Source organism: Anarhichas minor, unplaced genomic scaffold, assembly GCF_050575085.1.
Source record: "Anarhichas minor isolate MPS153535 unplaced genomic scaffold, ASM5057508v1 ptg000003l, whole genome shotgun sequence".
NCBI classification, from domain to species: domain Eukaryota; kingdom Metazoa; phylum Chordata; class Actinopteri; order Perciformes; family Anarhichadidae; genus Anarhichas; species Anarhichas minor.
The window spans coordinates 15355204-15367534 of NW_027466449.1; the positions used below are offsets into that span (position 1 = coordinate 15355204).

The window sequence follows — 12331 nt, forward strand, 5'->3', positions numbered from 1 at the left end:
GTTCAGGTCATGTATGTTCGGGTTGGGGATACAGCCATCTAGTGTGGGTGTGTGTGTGTGTGCGTGATGGAGAGTGTGTGTGTGAACTCCTGTCCTTGTGCTGACCCTGCAGCACTCCAGCCCTCCTCTCTGGTTCCCACTGATCCATCATGCTGTCTGATTGCCCAGAGAAAACCCATTACTCTGAAACAACACAACACATTAGCAGTGAGCTGCAGGTGTCTCTCCTCTGTGTTGAGCTCATACCTCACCTTCCATGGATGCAGATGTCATGTTTACGGCTACCGGTCAAATTGCACAACAGTGGAGTCGAGCCTGAGGTCTGAAAAACACTCCCATATTTGAATAAACACAGTGCAACCGGTCAGTTGCTTCATTGACTTCATGCTAAAGTCTGTTAAAGAGTGTTGGGCTGCATACTGTGTGATAAGACAATGCTTCTGTCTTTCTCACTCTGACTAGTGATTTATTAATGCAGGTCTGCATGCAGCTATGCCCCTGCAGACTGCTTCTGTCCCTCAGGCAAAAAGCTCAGCGTTGCCCCCTGGTGGTAATTAGCCAAGAAGTAAGATTTGGACAATATTTGCTCATGTCCCCTGACACCAGCCCCAATAGATAGAATAAATGAAAAATGTTTAAAATCTAGCAGGTCTCTCTATCTTTAAGTGAAAAATGTGGAAAGGTGTAATGAGCCTCAAAAAACAAGAACTGGTGCGCATCCCCTGCTCCGTCAATGACATTTTAACGGCTGGTTCACTTCAGGAGTCGATCATTATCTACAGCTCTCACAATTTACTGTGCACTTTGACTCTGCAATGTTTTCACATTCATTTGTTTTTACATGGAGTTTCCATGGAGACAGTTCTTAACCTGTGGGCAGTATGTTTCAAAAGACAACACACACACACACACACACACGTTCAAGTTTGTGTACTGAATAAAAGCTTTATTCCAACATGAAGTTAAAAAAAAATAGTGACGAAGAAAAATGATCAGAACCCACGAGAATTTGCATAAATATATACCATCAGAGCAGTTTAGAGACAACATATTTAAAAAGGAAATATATCGCAACATCTATAAACAAGCAGCAAAATAAAAGCAAATCAAGGACGCTGCAGAGTGAAGACAATAGTCTTTGTGGTTCTTTCTCTTTAAAGTGATCTCATGGTCAAAAGCATTACAGATTGTTGCCACCTAGAGGTTGCTCATACAGTTCAATCATTGCAGTCTTTTTTTTTTTTAGTTTTCAACAATTACAAAATGCACACATTTATCCAGCAACTCTTAATTTGTGATTCATTGAGAATCAACGCAGAAACAGCCCAAGTGAGCAGTGTTATGGTGCTCTGACATAATGCATATTATGCAACAAATAAAAGTGCATTCCTGTGGGATTATACAGGCTATTGTGTCTCGAAGCGAGGGCGCCGTGAACTGCAGGGCGGCTCACGTTTCAGAGCCTAAAAACGTCCGCTGGCTATTGTAGTGTGACATCTGACGAGCGAGAAAAAGACGTTTCGTTCTATATCCACAAAATCACCTGCAGGACTGGAACAAATAAATAAACACTTTACTGACCATTTGCTCCTCCGATTATATATTCAAACGGATGCGTGGATGACTGGCGTCGGTGGGACGGAGAACCTCACGATCAGAAAACAGGTAGCTGTGAACGCTGCAGAGTACACCTGCAGCTTAGTGCTGCACAGTTGAGTTGACTTTGCTCCAATAAGGCCATGAAGTTAAATAAACCATTAGGTTTAAGAAATGTTTACACTCATAACGACAATGTATATCCACGCTAACGGTTCAGCAAGCGTCATTGTTACATAAAAAAAACACATATCAATATGGATGCAAAACAAATATTCACACGTGTGTACTGAACAACAGGTTCCGCTCTATAAAAATAGCTTAAAAATCTGACATATTTTAGTACAGTGTAGGGTTGAATCAGTTTTCTTTCTTCTTACTCTTTTACATCGGAGACAGTTTAATAACAGGCTGGTACATACGTCCTCTGCTCCTCCTTCCCTCCTATGACACTGCCATACACAGACAGTCGGGCTTTAACGACCACCAAAGTCCCAAGAAGGAGCGCTAAAGGGAGCAAAAGAAATGAATGGCACCTTCGTCTCATCCCTGCTCTGGACTGAGACCCCAGCTGTCTGCAGACAGGTAGTCTTTTCTGCACAGAGCTTCACGTGCACAGTGGATTAGTAGTGGAGCAGGTCTCCAGGTCCAGGAGAGGCAAGAGCGTGGCCAACAGTACGACACGTGTGCTCCAGATAGCAATGTCAGGATCATTGAAAAGGTGAAGCAGGAAGGACAGAACAGAGAATCACAGAATCTCTCTCACACGGGAGGGGGCAGAGACACTGAACACATCAGCATTTAGTAACCGATAACCTGCAACACATACACCAATCCACCACCCGAGTGTATCGCACACAGAAGCGTGTCGAAGTGAACTAAAAGGACGCGATTGTGAAATACAACAAACAGGGCAGGAGTCAGTGAACAGATTGTAACATTTCATGTTCTGCACACAGGCGATAATTATTTTACGAGACAAGCAATAAACATCGTTGTCATCACCATCATCATCATCATTCACGCCCAGTTAAGTCACATACACAGTAGGCAGACAACACTGCACACACACACACACACGCAAGAGTAAGTGCACAGGCATACAAACACATCCCTCACACACCTCCCATTGCACCATGGGATGTAACTTATAGTTTAAGTGGTGGATAGCTTGTCCCCTGATACCCGAGAGTAAAAAAATAAAAAAGCGAACAGAGAAGGCGAACAGAACGCAACACAAGCAGAACGAGTGACACACGGACACTATAAGGACACTTGAAGAAAGATTGTATTGTTTGGATTAACTAAACGCAGTTGCTATGTACCGTTGTGTTTGCTGGTTATAGCTCGTCAAAGCATAGAAAATAATAACTTTCTGTCGTATATATGGCAAAAATAAATAACTCAAACCGCTGGCCGCAGTTGTAAAAAGGCCACTGAATGCGTGTGTGTGTGTGTGTGTGTGTTTGTGTGTGTGAGAGAGATGCAGACTCAACAGCACAGCTAGCCATAAAGTCTTTCACCTTGACCCATCATGCATTTACGTTACCATATAAAAGACTGAAACACAGCCTCAAACACAGTTTCTTGCTCATGTTTCCAATCATGCCATTAGAAGGATTTCCCTGTATGCATACATACATACATACATACAGTACAGCATCACAGGTTACAGTGCAGCTTCCTCCTGGTGAGTCCAGCTCCTGTTCACAGGGTGAGTTCTAAACTACCAGGCTTGTGATAAAAGCAAACATAAAATAATTAAAAAGCGCCTCAATCCAGTAACGTGTTGGATTTCAAAGGCAGACCATGTAGGAGTGGAGTACATGCTGCAGTTCTCTGGCTGCAGCTACGCCAAATACCTAAACAGCAGAGCTGTTCCTCGAGAGCAGTTCATTTAGGATCTTTTCCTGACAACAGCAGAACGGCGAAGTGCTGTCTTGCAGAGCAAAAAAGGCTTTATATTTTGGGACTTGAGCCAGCGGCCTTGAGTTTTACTGACTAAGGCCCAAACTTAACATGACACCCTGTACAGTTAATCTGTACAGTGACACTTTATATTACATCGCCCCTGAAGTCAAAATTCGCTTTGCAAGTTACGGTGACGTTAACTGATTCAATGTCAAATTAGTGAAGTTTAAAAGTACCCGGCGAGTGATCGTAGTTTTACACGAAAGGACACTTTGAAAGTCTCTCTTGTTAAAGCATCAAACCCAGCACTGTCCCGCCAACGTCCCATCTACAAAGAACCCCAACGAGTAATAAACACTTCCAGCAGACAAAAAGGAGCTTCAACCTCAAAAAGGGACAGTTGTAAGGTTTCTTAGTGCGCTTAAACATTTGTTTTGGAGAGCAAGTAGACAACATTTGAAGTTGTGTAAAGACATAATTGTCAGAACTCCCTCACTCAGTTTTCTCTTCCCCCCCCCCTCAACTCTCCCGTCTCTATGAAGCTTTGGCTTTTCTTGCCCGTGGTGATGTTTTATCCTCGGACTTCACAACCCCGTTGGCAGCACCTCCTGACAACACAAGCGATTAGAAACATTCCAGATGAGAGCAATTTCAGATGCAAATGTTCAACAATGAGAAAAAATGATTTTTAGAAAGAAAAAAAGAACTGAAACACAGGATCACATTCTGTCTATTTGATTGAGGTTCTTGAACACTCACCCCTTGTAGGCTCCCTTTTGTGGGGCTTGCTCTTTGGGCTGACCGCCTTCTTCTTCGAGGCCTGGTTCTGGCTGTGCTCCCTCCACTTTTTCAACTGGAAGTTAATGAATTTCCACATCATCCAAGCCTGTGTCAGGCAGATAGCAGCCAGACAAGTCATCCTGAGGGGGGGGGGGGGGGGGGAAGACACACTTTAAGAACCGCAAAAGTTAAAGCACAGGAAAACAAAACTTTGTCCACTTGGCTGTTTTTAAGTTAAATGTTTGCTGTAAATCAGCGAGGTACGAGACTTTAAGGGCTCTTCCTGTTCATTGGACATCTGGACTTGCCTTATGGTGAGCACATTGAAGTTGCCTTCAGCGAGGGAAAAGCCCTGGTTTTCTGTACGGGGCAGCCCGAAGCCAAACGTCAGAACGGAGAGGGTGAGGGTGAGGAGGCGGGCGATGACAAAAAGGAGCGCCCACAGAGTAAAACTGTAAGGAAGAGAAAAAACAAAGGGTTGAACTCGAATAGTCGAGTATTCGATCTAAGGAGCCAGATTCAACTGCAAGTCTCACAGTGGAAAGTACGGATCATTCCACACACACACACACACACACACACACACACACACACACACACACACACACACACACACACACACACACACACACACACACACACACACACACACACACACACACACACACACACACACACACACACACACACACACACACTGTCCACTATTCTGAAACAACAGCTAAGCGATAGTAATAATGCAAATAGTAATGTTTTTTCTATAGATGCATAAAGCTTAAACAGAGGTGGATCAATGTGCAAGAAACAAAAGCCATGATTCTACGATCAGTCGACTACAGGGCAAGACTTGTCCAATCAGATTCAACTGTGTAAATTCTTGGTCGGGGACAGGTGGTCAGGTTGTTCAGATCAGGAATGGACAAAATACTAAACGCTAACTGGAAGAAAACACAAAAGGACAACTTGTTTGTTAGAGGACTGTAAGCAGTACCCTTTCTGCTTGTTCTCATCACTGAAGTAGAAGAGGCGTGAAGCGTGGAACAGGAGCTCCACCAGGTAGTGAGGGACCAGCAACACCAGGCCCAGTCGGTGGAGGCTGAGCAGAGAGACAGACAGAGAGAGAGAGACAGAGAGAGAGAGAGACAGAGAGAGAGAGAGACAAACAGCCAGAGGGAGAGAGAGAGAGAGAGAGAGACAGAGGACAACTGTGAACATGAGGACCGAGAGGAGACAACACTAAACTCTATCGGCTGCTCTTCTTATAGAACATAGGATGAAACACTTTCATATCAGCTCCCCGCATTACATTTATTTCAGATCAATAGTCTTAAAAGGAAAGGAGATCAGCAAAAGGAAGAGACTCCATTTCAGATGAGAGAAGTTCAATGTTAAAATAAAAACACTGGTCTGGCTCACAGGTCAGAATACAGTACGACACTTAACGGTTCTTTAATTCTCCAAGGAGAGGAAAAGTCCGCTGGCCTGGCTTTGAGTTTTAAGAAGATCTTCGTGAGGTTGAGTGAGGACAATGAAGGAAAGTCAAATACTGAGCAACTACTCCATCACGAAGAAAAATCACCCCGTAAACGTATCGATACTGTGTCGTATCAGGTACGACGTCTGAGTTATTAAATCACATAATGATGGACTACTTTTCTTTACACACCAACACTGCTTCACCCATTTCATCTGGCGCTTGGTTGTAAACATTCTCCGGATAAATTAGATGTTTACGAGAGATTCACCCAGAATATGCGTCTTTATTTCATCCCCGGAGAAAAATGAATGATATTCACTTACTTTAAGACGTAGGCGCAAGTGATGTGGACAACGTAAAGGCAAATGTAATAGAGCTGACGGGGGATGTCCTCCTGTGGAAATGAAACAAAGGAAGAGAGTCTGTGTTAGCAACAGCGGCAGCATCAGGAACTACTAACAGTAGTTTGCTGTAAAAAATATCTGGATGAGAAATGATTTCTTAATGTCGTCTCTTGTGTCCTGTACATTTTATTTACTGTGTAGTGAAACAATGACTTTCTTTAAAGCATGTAACCCTTAAAACACAGCCATGATACATTTTCTATGCAAATTAAGCCTTGGAACTAAATATATATAAATACACACATATCAATACATTTCAACAAAACACATCCATTATCCAACAAACCTCAAATCAAAGTGCTTTTTCGTGTCTCTCTTGCTTGTGTGTAAGCACTGCAACAGAGGCGTGATTGTTTTAAGGCAGCGTCTCACAAACTTTTTGTCTGAGGAGCCACTTTTTATAAAGTGACAAACCATCACGACTCAATTTCACAAAAACACAAAGTCATCTATAAAATGGGGGAGAAGAGCACATTTTACATTTTGCATCTTACGTGACCCTTACCTTCCGTACTTTTTGAAAGTACAGCTCAGGAAGTGCATGGAGCCAATAGGCAATTTGGCAAACGTAGAAGAACTTGACCTGAAAACTAGACAGAGGACAGATTGTGCAGCGGTGAACGAGAGAGAGAGAGAGAGAGAGAGAGCCTGGCTGTTATTTCGGCTTGTACAGAAGTTCCATCATATTAATACACAATAGATAATGTTGTGCTACCTCTATTTAAAATACAGCGACGTGCGCAACAAGTCAAAAGCAGTAAGAAACCAGCGCAGGAGGCTGCGGTCCATCAGGACCAAGACCTCACGCCGCGAATACAGTTTGACTCAGACACTTAAAGCTCAGGACAATTTCTTACTGTGATGCACCCTTGCACATCTTTTCTCTATTAATATACACTTGACACTTTAATAATAAACTTGTTTTAACGTGAAAACAAGTGGAAAAAATAGTGCTTTATATATTTTAAAAGGGCTGAAACTGTTAAAGCTCAACATACTTTAAAATTGGAATGATGTGTTTAAGATGTGCAGGAGTCTCTACTTACACCATGTGAGTGTGTGGGTAACCCTCCCATAGGAAAGTAGGATTTGTTGCAAAGTCCTCCTGTCAGAGAAAAAGAGACATTAGACGGAGCCTAATGCAATGCTGGGACAGTGTGTCTCCGTGACCCCCGACCCCTCGTACCGCCGTTAGGATGCTGCAGCCCCAGATGAAGGAGAACAGGTAGAACGCCGCCAGCTGTCCGGACTCGTTGAACTTGCTGTGTTTGGTTTTGGACAGGTGCAACCTTCTGTTCATTTTCTGAAATCAGAGGGGACATTAAGTTCTTTCTTACATTTTGAAAAGTATGAGTCACTTTATCTTTGTTACTCATATCTCCTTTTTTATTATTAGCACATGGATTTACTCGATTTGTGGAGAAAAGCAGGTGAAGCATAAAACACTGCCCGTTACCGAGTTATATCTGTCACAAATCTAAAAAAAAATATTTTGTGCCCCGTCTCTTGAACCGTAAGCAGATTTAGGAACAGATCTCTTAAAGGACCAGTACGTAGGATTTAGAAGCAAAGAGCATTGAGGTTACAGATGGAAACCAACTTAACGACCCCTCCTCTCATCCCTCCCTTTACAAGTGTGACGGAGAACTACGGTGGCCCTCAGGGAGCGTAAAAACACAAAAGGCCCTCGCTCTTGGCTTGTTCCTAAACATGGTGGTGTCCGTGAAGAGGACCCGCTCAATATGTAGACGAAAACACAATGAGAATATACACTAATGAAAACAAACTAAAGTGGCCTGTATAAATCCCCCTAAATCACACACACTGGTCCTTTAATTGACAGTAGAAACCGGAGGAATATTACTGCAAGTAAAGCCTGTTTCAATGCTCACGCTATTGTTTTGTATCCTTGTATCCTTTAAAAGAAATAAATCTTTAAAAAAATATCCTTGTTGAATTTGGTCCATAAAGGTTTTTTTTATTTTTGGAATAAAAATATATAAAAATACTTCTCCTCTATTAATAATATTCCACCGAGAGCTGACATCAAACACAAAAGATGTCAGAAGAAACATGAACATCTTCTTCAGTTATGATTTAGTGCCCATGCAGTAGGTTGAACCTGATTATCTACAAACAGATATCAAAAAACACAGCGAAGGACCAGAACATAGAAAAGGCATCAGGTGGTATTTGATGCTTTTTAAATGAAATACTAGACGGACACATCTGACAGTGTGCAAGCTGAGAAGATGGAGGCGGAGAGAGTCTTCAACACAGTTCCTGTTTCCCTCACGTCGTGTTTAAACACAACACTAAAAGAAGATCGAAACGACATGCCGCTGTGTGCAAACAGCAAACCGTGTGAGCCGATATGAGGAGTTTGGATGCCGATGCACTCACGTCGAGAATATATTCTTGTATCAAAGCGTGAAGGATGACCGCGATAAGAAGGTAGAAAAACACAGTGGCCACATCTTTGGGACCATACTGGTAAAGGTTCACCGGATCACTTTTCTCCCCTGCAACAAAAAGAGAAACAACAAAGTCAAGTGCCGAGCATTTCTTTGGAAAACCAGACGCAGGGGAAGAAATGCAGTTAAGTTGAGTCATCTTAAGAAATCTGATATTATAATTGAACCCATAAACCTCCACTCACCGAGAACTTGTGTCACGTTGTACTGGACTGTGATGAACATGATGGCAAACTTGGCTGTGACCTGGAACACAGAGAAAGACACAGGATCAATGGGCTGATTCTAGATGCATTTTGTAATAAAGCACTGTAATAAAGCACTGTAATAAACGTGTATAATCCTCTTGGATTTGTCCCATGATAGGGAGACCTACTCTCAGGTCCTTTTTTGACATACTCATCATTTCATGCACACACTGTATGTAATAAGTAAAGGCTGCTTGCTGGTTATTTTGGGTGGGGACAGGTCGGTATATTGTTTCATTCAAAGTCAGCTGATCTGTGCAGCCAAAGGGCTGCTGGTCAAATGTGTAGCATCACTAAAGGCCACATGCATGTATTGATCTCCTAAGGAGGCAATGCATTAGCCGACTGGTAAAAAGGACCTGTTCGCTGTGCCAGTGGGGGGCCTCCTCGCCATCTTCTTTGGCGATCAGTGAGACACATGAGATGGGAGAGAGACACGCTCGCGCCCTGCCCCTGGAGTGCTGGCTGTCATGTCAGCTAACGATAGGTAGCAGCAGCTAACATCACTCGAGCTAAACAACAAGCCCCCCCCCCCCCCCCCCCACCCCAAAAAAACAATCCCACAGTACCTCGAACATCAGTCCGAGGAGGATAATCATGGCCAAACACGACACCATGTCGGCGTGGTTCTGGATCACAAACTCGTGGCTGAGCACCGGAGGGCTCTTGTTCTTCTTGCGGAACCCCATGGCTCACACCGACGCGGCTCTCGCCTTCTCTGGTTCCGGGGCTGCCCTCCCCACCACCCCCGTCACTGAGTCTTGGAGCTAGCTAGCTAGCTGCACGAGCCTGCACGTCTCAACGGTTGGCTGTTCGCCAGATGACAGTGACCCAGTTTGCTCGTGTGTTTCAAACGCGATCATGAAGATGCGTCGCATCAGAACCAAACACTTACAGCACAACACCCACTTTTCTGTTCTCCCCCCGCCCCCCCACTGCCTGGTAAAGTCAGATGACAGGCCCCTCCCACTTCAAAAACTCCAGTCATGAACCGCCCAGTGACGTAGAAGGAGAGCCCGGGCTCGTGGTGCATTCAGTGACTCCACGTAAGCGTCCGCGTTTCCTAAATTAATAACAAAAGAGTTAGATGTAGATATAACAGTTTTAGTGATGCATACAACACGATATCATCTGAAATTATAGGTCTGTTTGGAAATCGTATTATATGTCAATACTACAATTATTCTGTCTGTATAGATAATATTTTAGTTATTGTGGATTTTTTACTGTTTTACTTATTTAATATTCTTGACTGTTTTATTACTTATTTACTTATTTATAATACTTGTTTTTTTTACTATATCTCTTGTTACACTATCCACTTTGCTGCTGTAATCCTGTACATTTCCCCGCTGCAGGACTAATAAAGGATTATCTTATCTTATCTTATTGTACATCAGATTCTACATGTGTGTCATAATGTGATTATTTGAAAATGTATTTGAGAATTCCCGCCATTAAAGTGGATGAAACAATACCTCAAAAAAGGTTCACCTCTTATGCATTTTTTGTGTGTGTATGTGTTCCAATGATTTTCTCAATTACATTTAATGCAAACTGCTTGCAAAATACAAAAGCCCTGCAATTAATATAGCTGTTGTGACTCTGAAGACTATCACAAAACTGTGTCCTGTGCAGTATCCTTGGTAAATTTTGATGCCAGTCTTTGTGGTGGTATTTGTATAGTGTTGTCTTTTAAATGGTATTGTATACAATATCTACTACTACTGAGCTGTAATTATAGATTCAATTATGTTTAGCTGGTGTATTACCATTTTTTGCTACTTTACACTCCACTATATTGTTATTTTGACTCCACTACATTTATCTGACATATACCTTACAAGTTACTTTTTAAATAAAATAAATATAATCAACATTATTGATTGCTGTATAATGAACTACCCAAAGGTATACAAATTTATTCCACCTGTAGCTGCCACAAAACTGCTACTGCTAACACATTAATAGGATTAACAATCCAATAATATAACGTATTATAAGAATGAAAGGGTTCAATGTGCATAATAAGTAATTTTACTTTGATACATTAAACAAACTGCTGATAATAATTTTGCACTTGGGTAAGATTTTGTGTGCAGCACAGGAGGAGCTGGGGATCGAACCACCAACTCATATTTAGGCTAAAGGTCCGACTTCCACTGCTCGTGGGGTATTTTGGGTAATATTTTTTCACCTGCATGTCACTTAACCTTTTAGTAAAAAAGAAAGAAAAGGATGACCAGAAGCTACGATGTTGTGTCGTCGACAGTGCGCCCGTTTAAAAGGAAAACCAAGCCAAATACCAGGTAATAAATAAGATGGTTGCAGCTTTAACACGTCTCCTCTAACTTGACAGTGATTTACGGACAATTTACGGAGAAAGGTCAGGTAATAATAACATGGCGTTCAAGCTACACGACCCCATCATTGTTGTGAGGCTGAAGGGCTCACCTAGCTGGGGGGATTAATTAACCGTTAATTTAAATTGTCTTTGAAGTTGTAGGAGTTTAACATGAGTGTTTAACCGATGTTGTAGCTAACGTTGTATTAGTTGACGTTCCTCGATAATTCGCAGCCTAGTTTTTAGGGCGACACACATTCGCTTGACACCTGTTTAATAAAACACTTCCTGTTGTTTGCCGCTAGAGGTCAGTATGAGACAGAATCGGGATAGCAAGACCTAACCCTCCTTCTTTCACACCACTACAACGTGACGCAACTTTTCATAAAATGCTGCAGTAGTAATGTAACATTATATAATTTTTATGATTAAATATGATGACGATGTCGAGTGTTAGCATCGCCCGGCTAGCTCAGTCGGTAGAGCATGAGACTCTTAATCTCAGGGTCGTGGGTTCGAGCCCCACGTTGGGCGGATAGCTTTTTCCCTCTGCTCACTCTATAACGTTATCGCGACGAGATTGGATTGCTGATTCTTGTGACCATATTTTCAGTTTTATTTGAATCCATTATATTGAAGGGGGTTTCCATTATCTTGAAACTTCGTTTTAAATCTTTGGAGGAGTGGAAAAGTGGAAACTCCTGTCAGTCTTTCAGCTAGTGAACACAAAAGACTGCATGCAAAGTTGAATATAATCTAACACTGCAATTGTTAGTAAAGTGTTATAATGTCTACTAACCACATCTACATTTATAGAAGAGTACACACCTTCCATCAGTATCAATTACAGCCATACAAATTACCAAAGAGTAGAGTCAACAACTAATTTAGTCAAAATAAGAGCATTATAAGAAAAACATCAAATATTGTAATAATGGCTGGGTTATTATACAGGATTTTGATACATTGTGTTTTTCTGTTATTCGGATCACTGTGTATTTCTCTGCTACTGAATGTCAAAAGGACAACCAAACCTGGTACTCTATCCAGTTGTGTTTAATTATTTACGATCACTGCTGCAGCACAGACGTTGAAGA

At 42.1% G+C, this 12331-nt stretch overlaps 1 protein-coding gene and 1 non-coding gene across 2 annotated transcripts; one reads left to right on the top strand and one right to left on the bottom strand.

Moving 5' to 3' along the window:
• Positions 1-925: 925 nt before the first annotated feature.
• Positions 926-9806, bottom strand: LOC142958307 (translocating chain-associated membrane protein 1-like 1). The gene is made up of 11 exons (XM_076099786.1): positions 9460-9806; positions 8828-8888; positions 8572-8690; positions 7355-7471; positions 7215-7273; positions 6674-6758; positions 6088-6158; positions 5279-5383; positions 4596-4739; positions 4267-4427; positions 926-4115 (listed from the first exon to the last, which is right to left on the bottom strand). Exons 1-11 carry the CDS (start codon positions 9577-9579, stop codon positions 4042-4044), a joined length of 1116 nt encoding a protein of 371 aa, XP_075955901.1. The 5' UTR covers positions 9580-9806; the 3' UTR covers positions 926-4041.
• Positions 9807-11695: 1889 nt separating this feature from the next.
• Positions 11696-11768, top strand: trnak-cuu (transfer RNA lysine (anticodon CUU)). Its single transcript has one exon. It is a non-coding gene; the product is annotated as a tRNA-Lys (tRNA).
• The last annotated feature ends 563 nt before the right edge of the window (positions 11769-12331 follow it).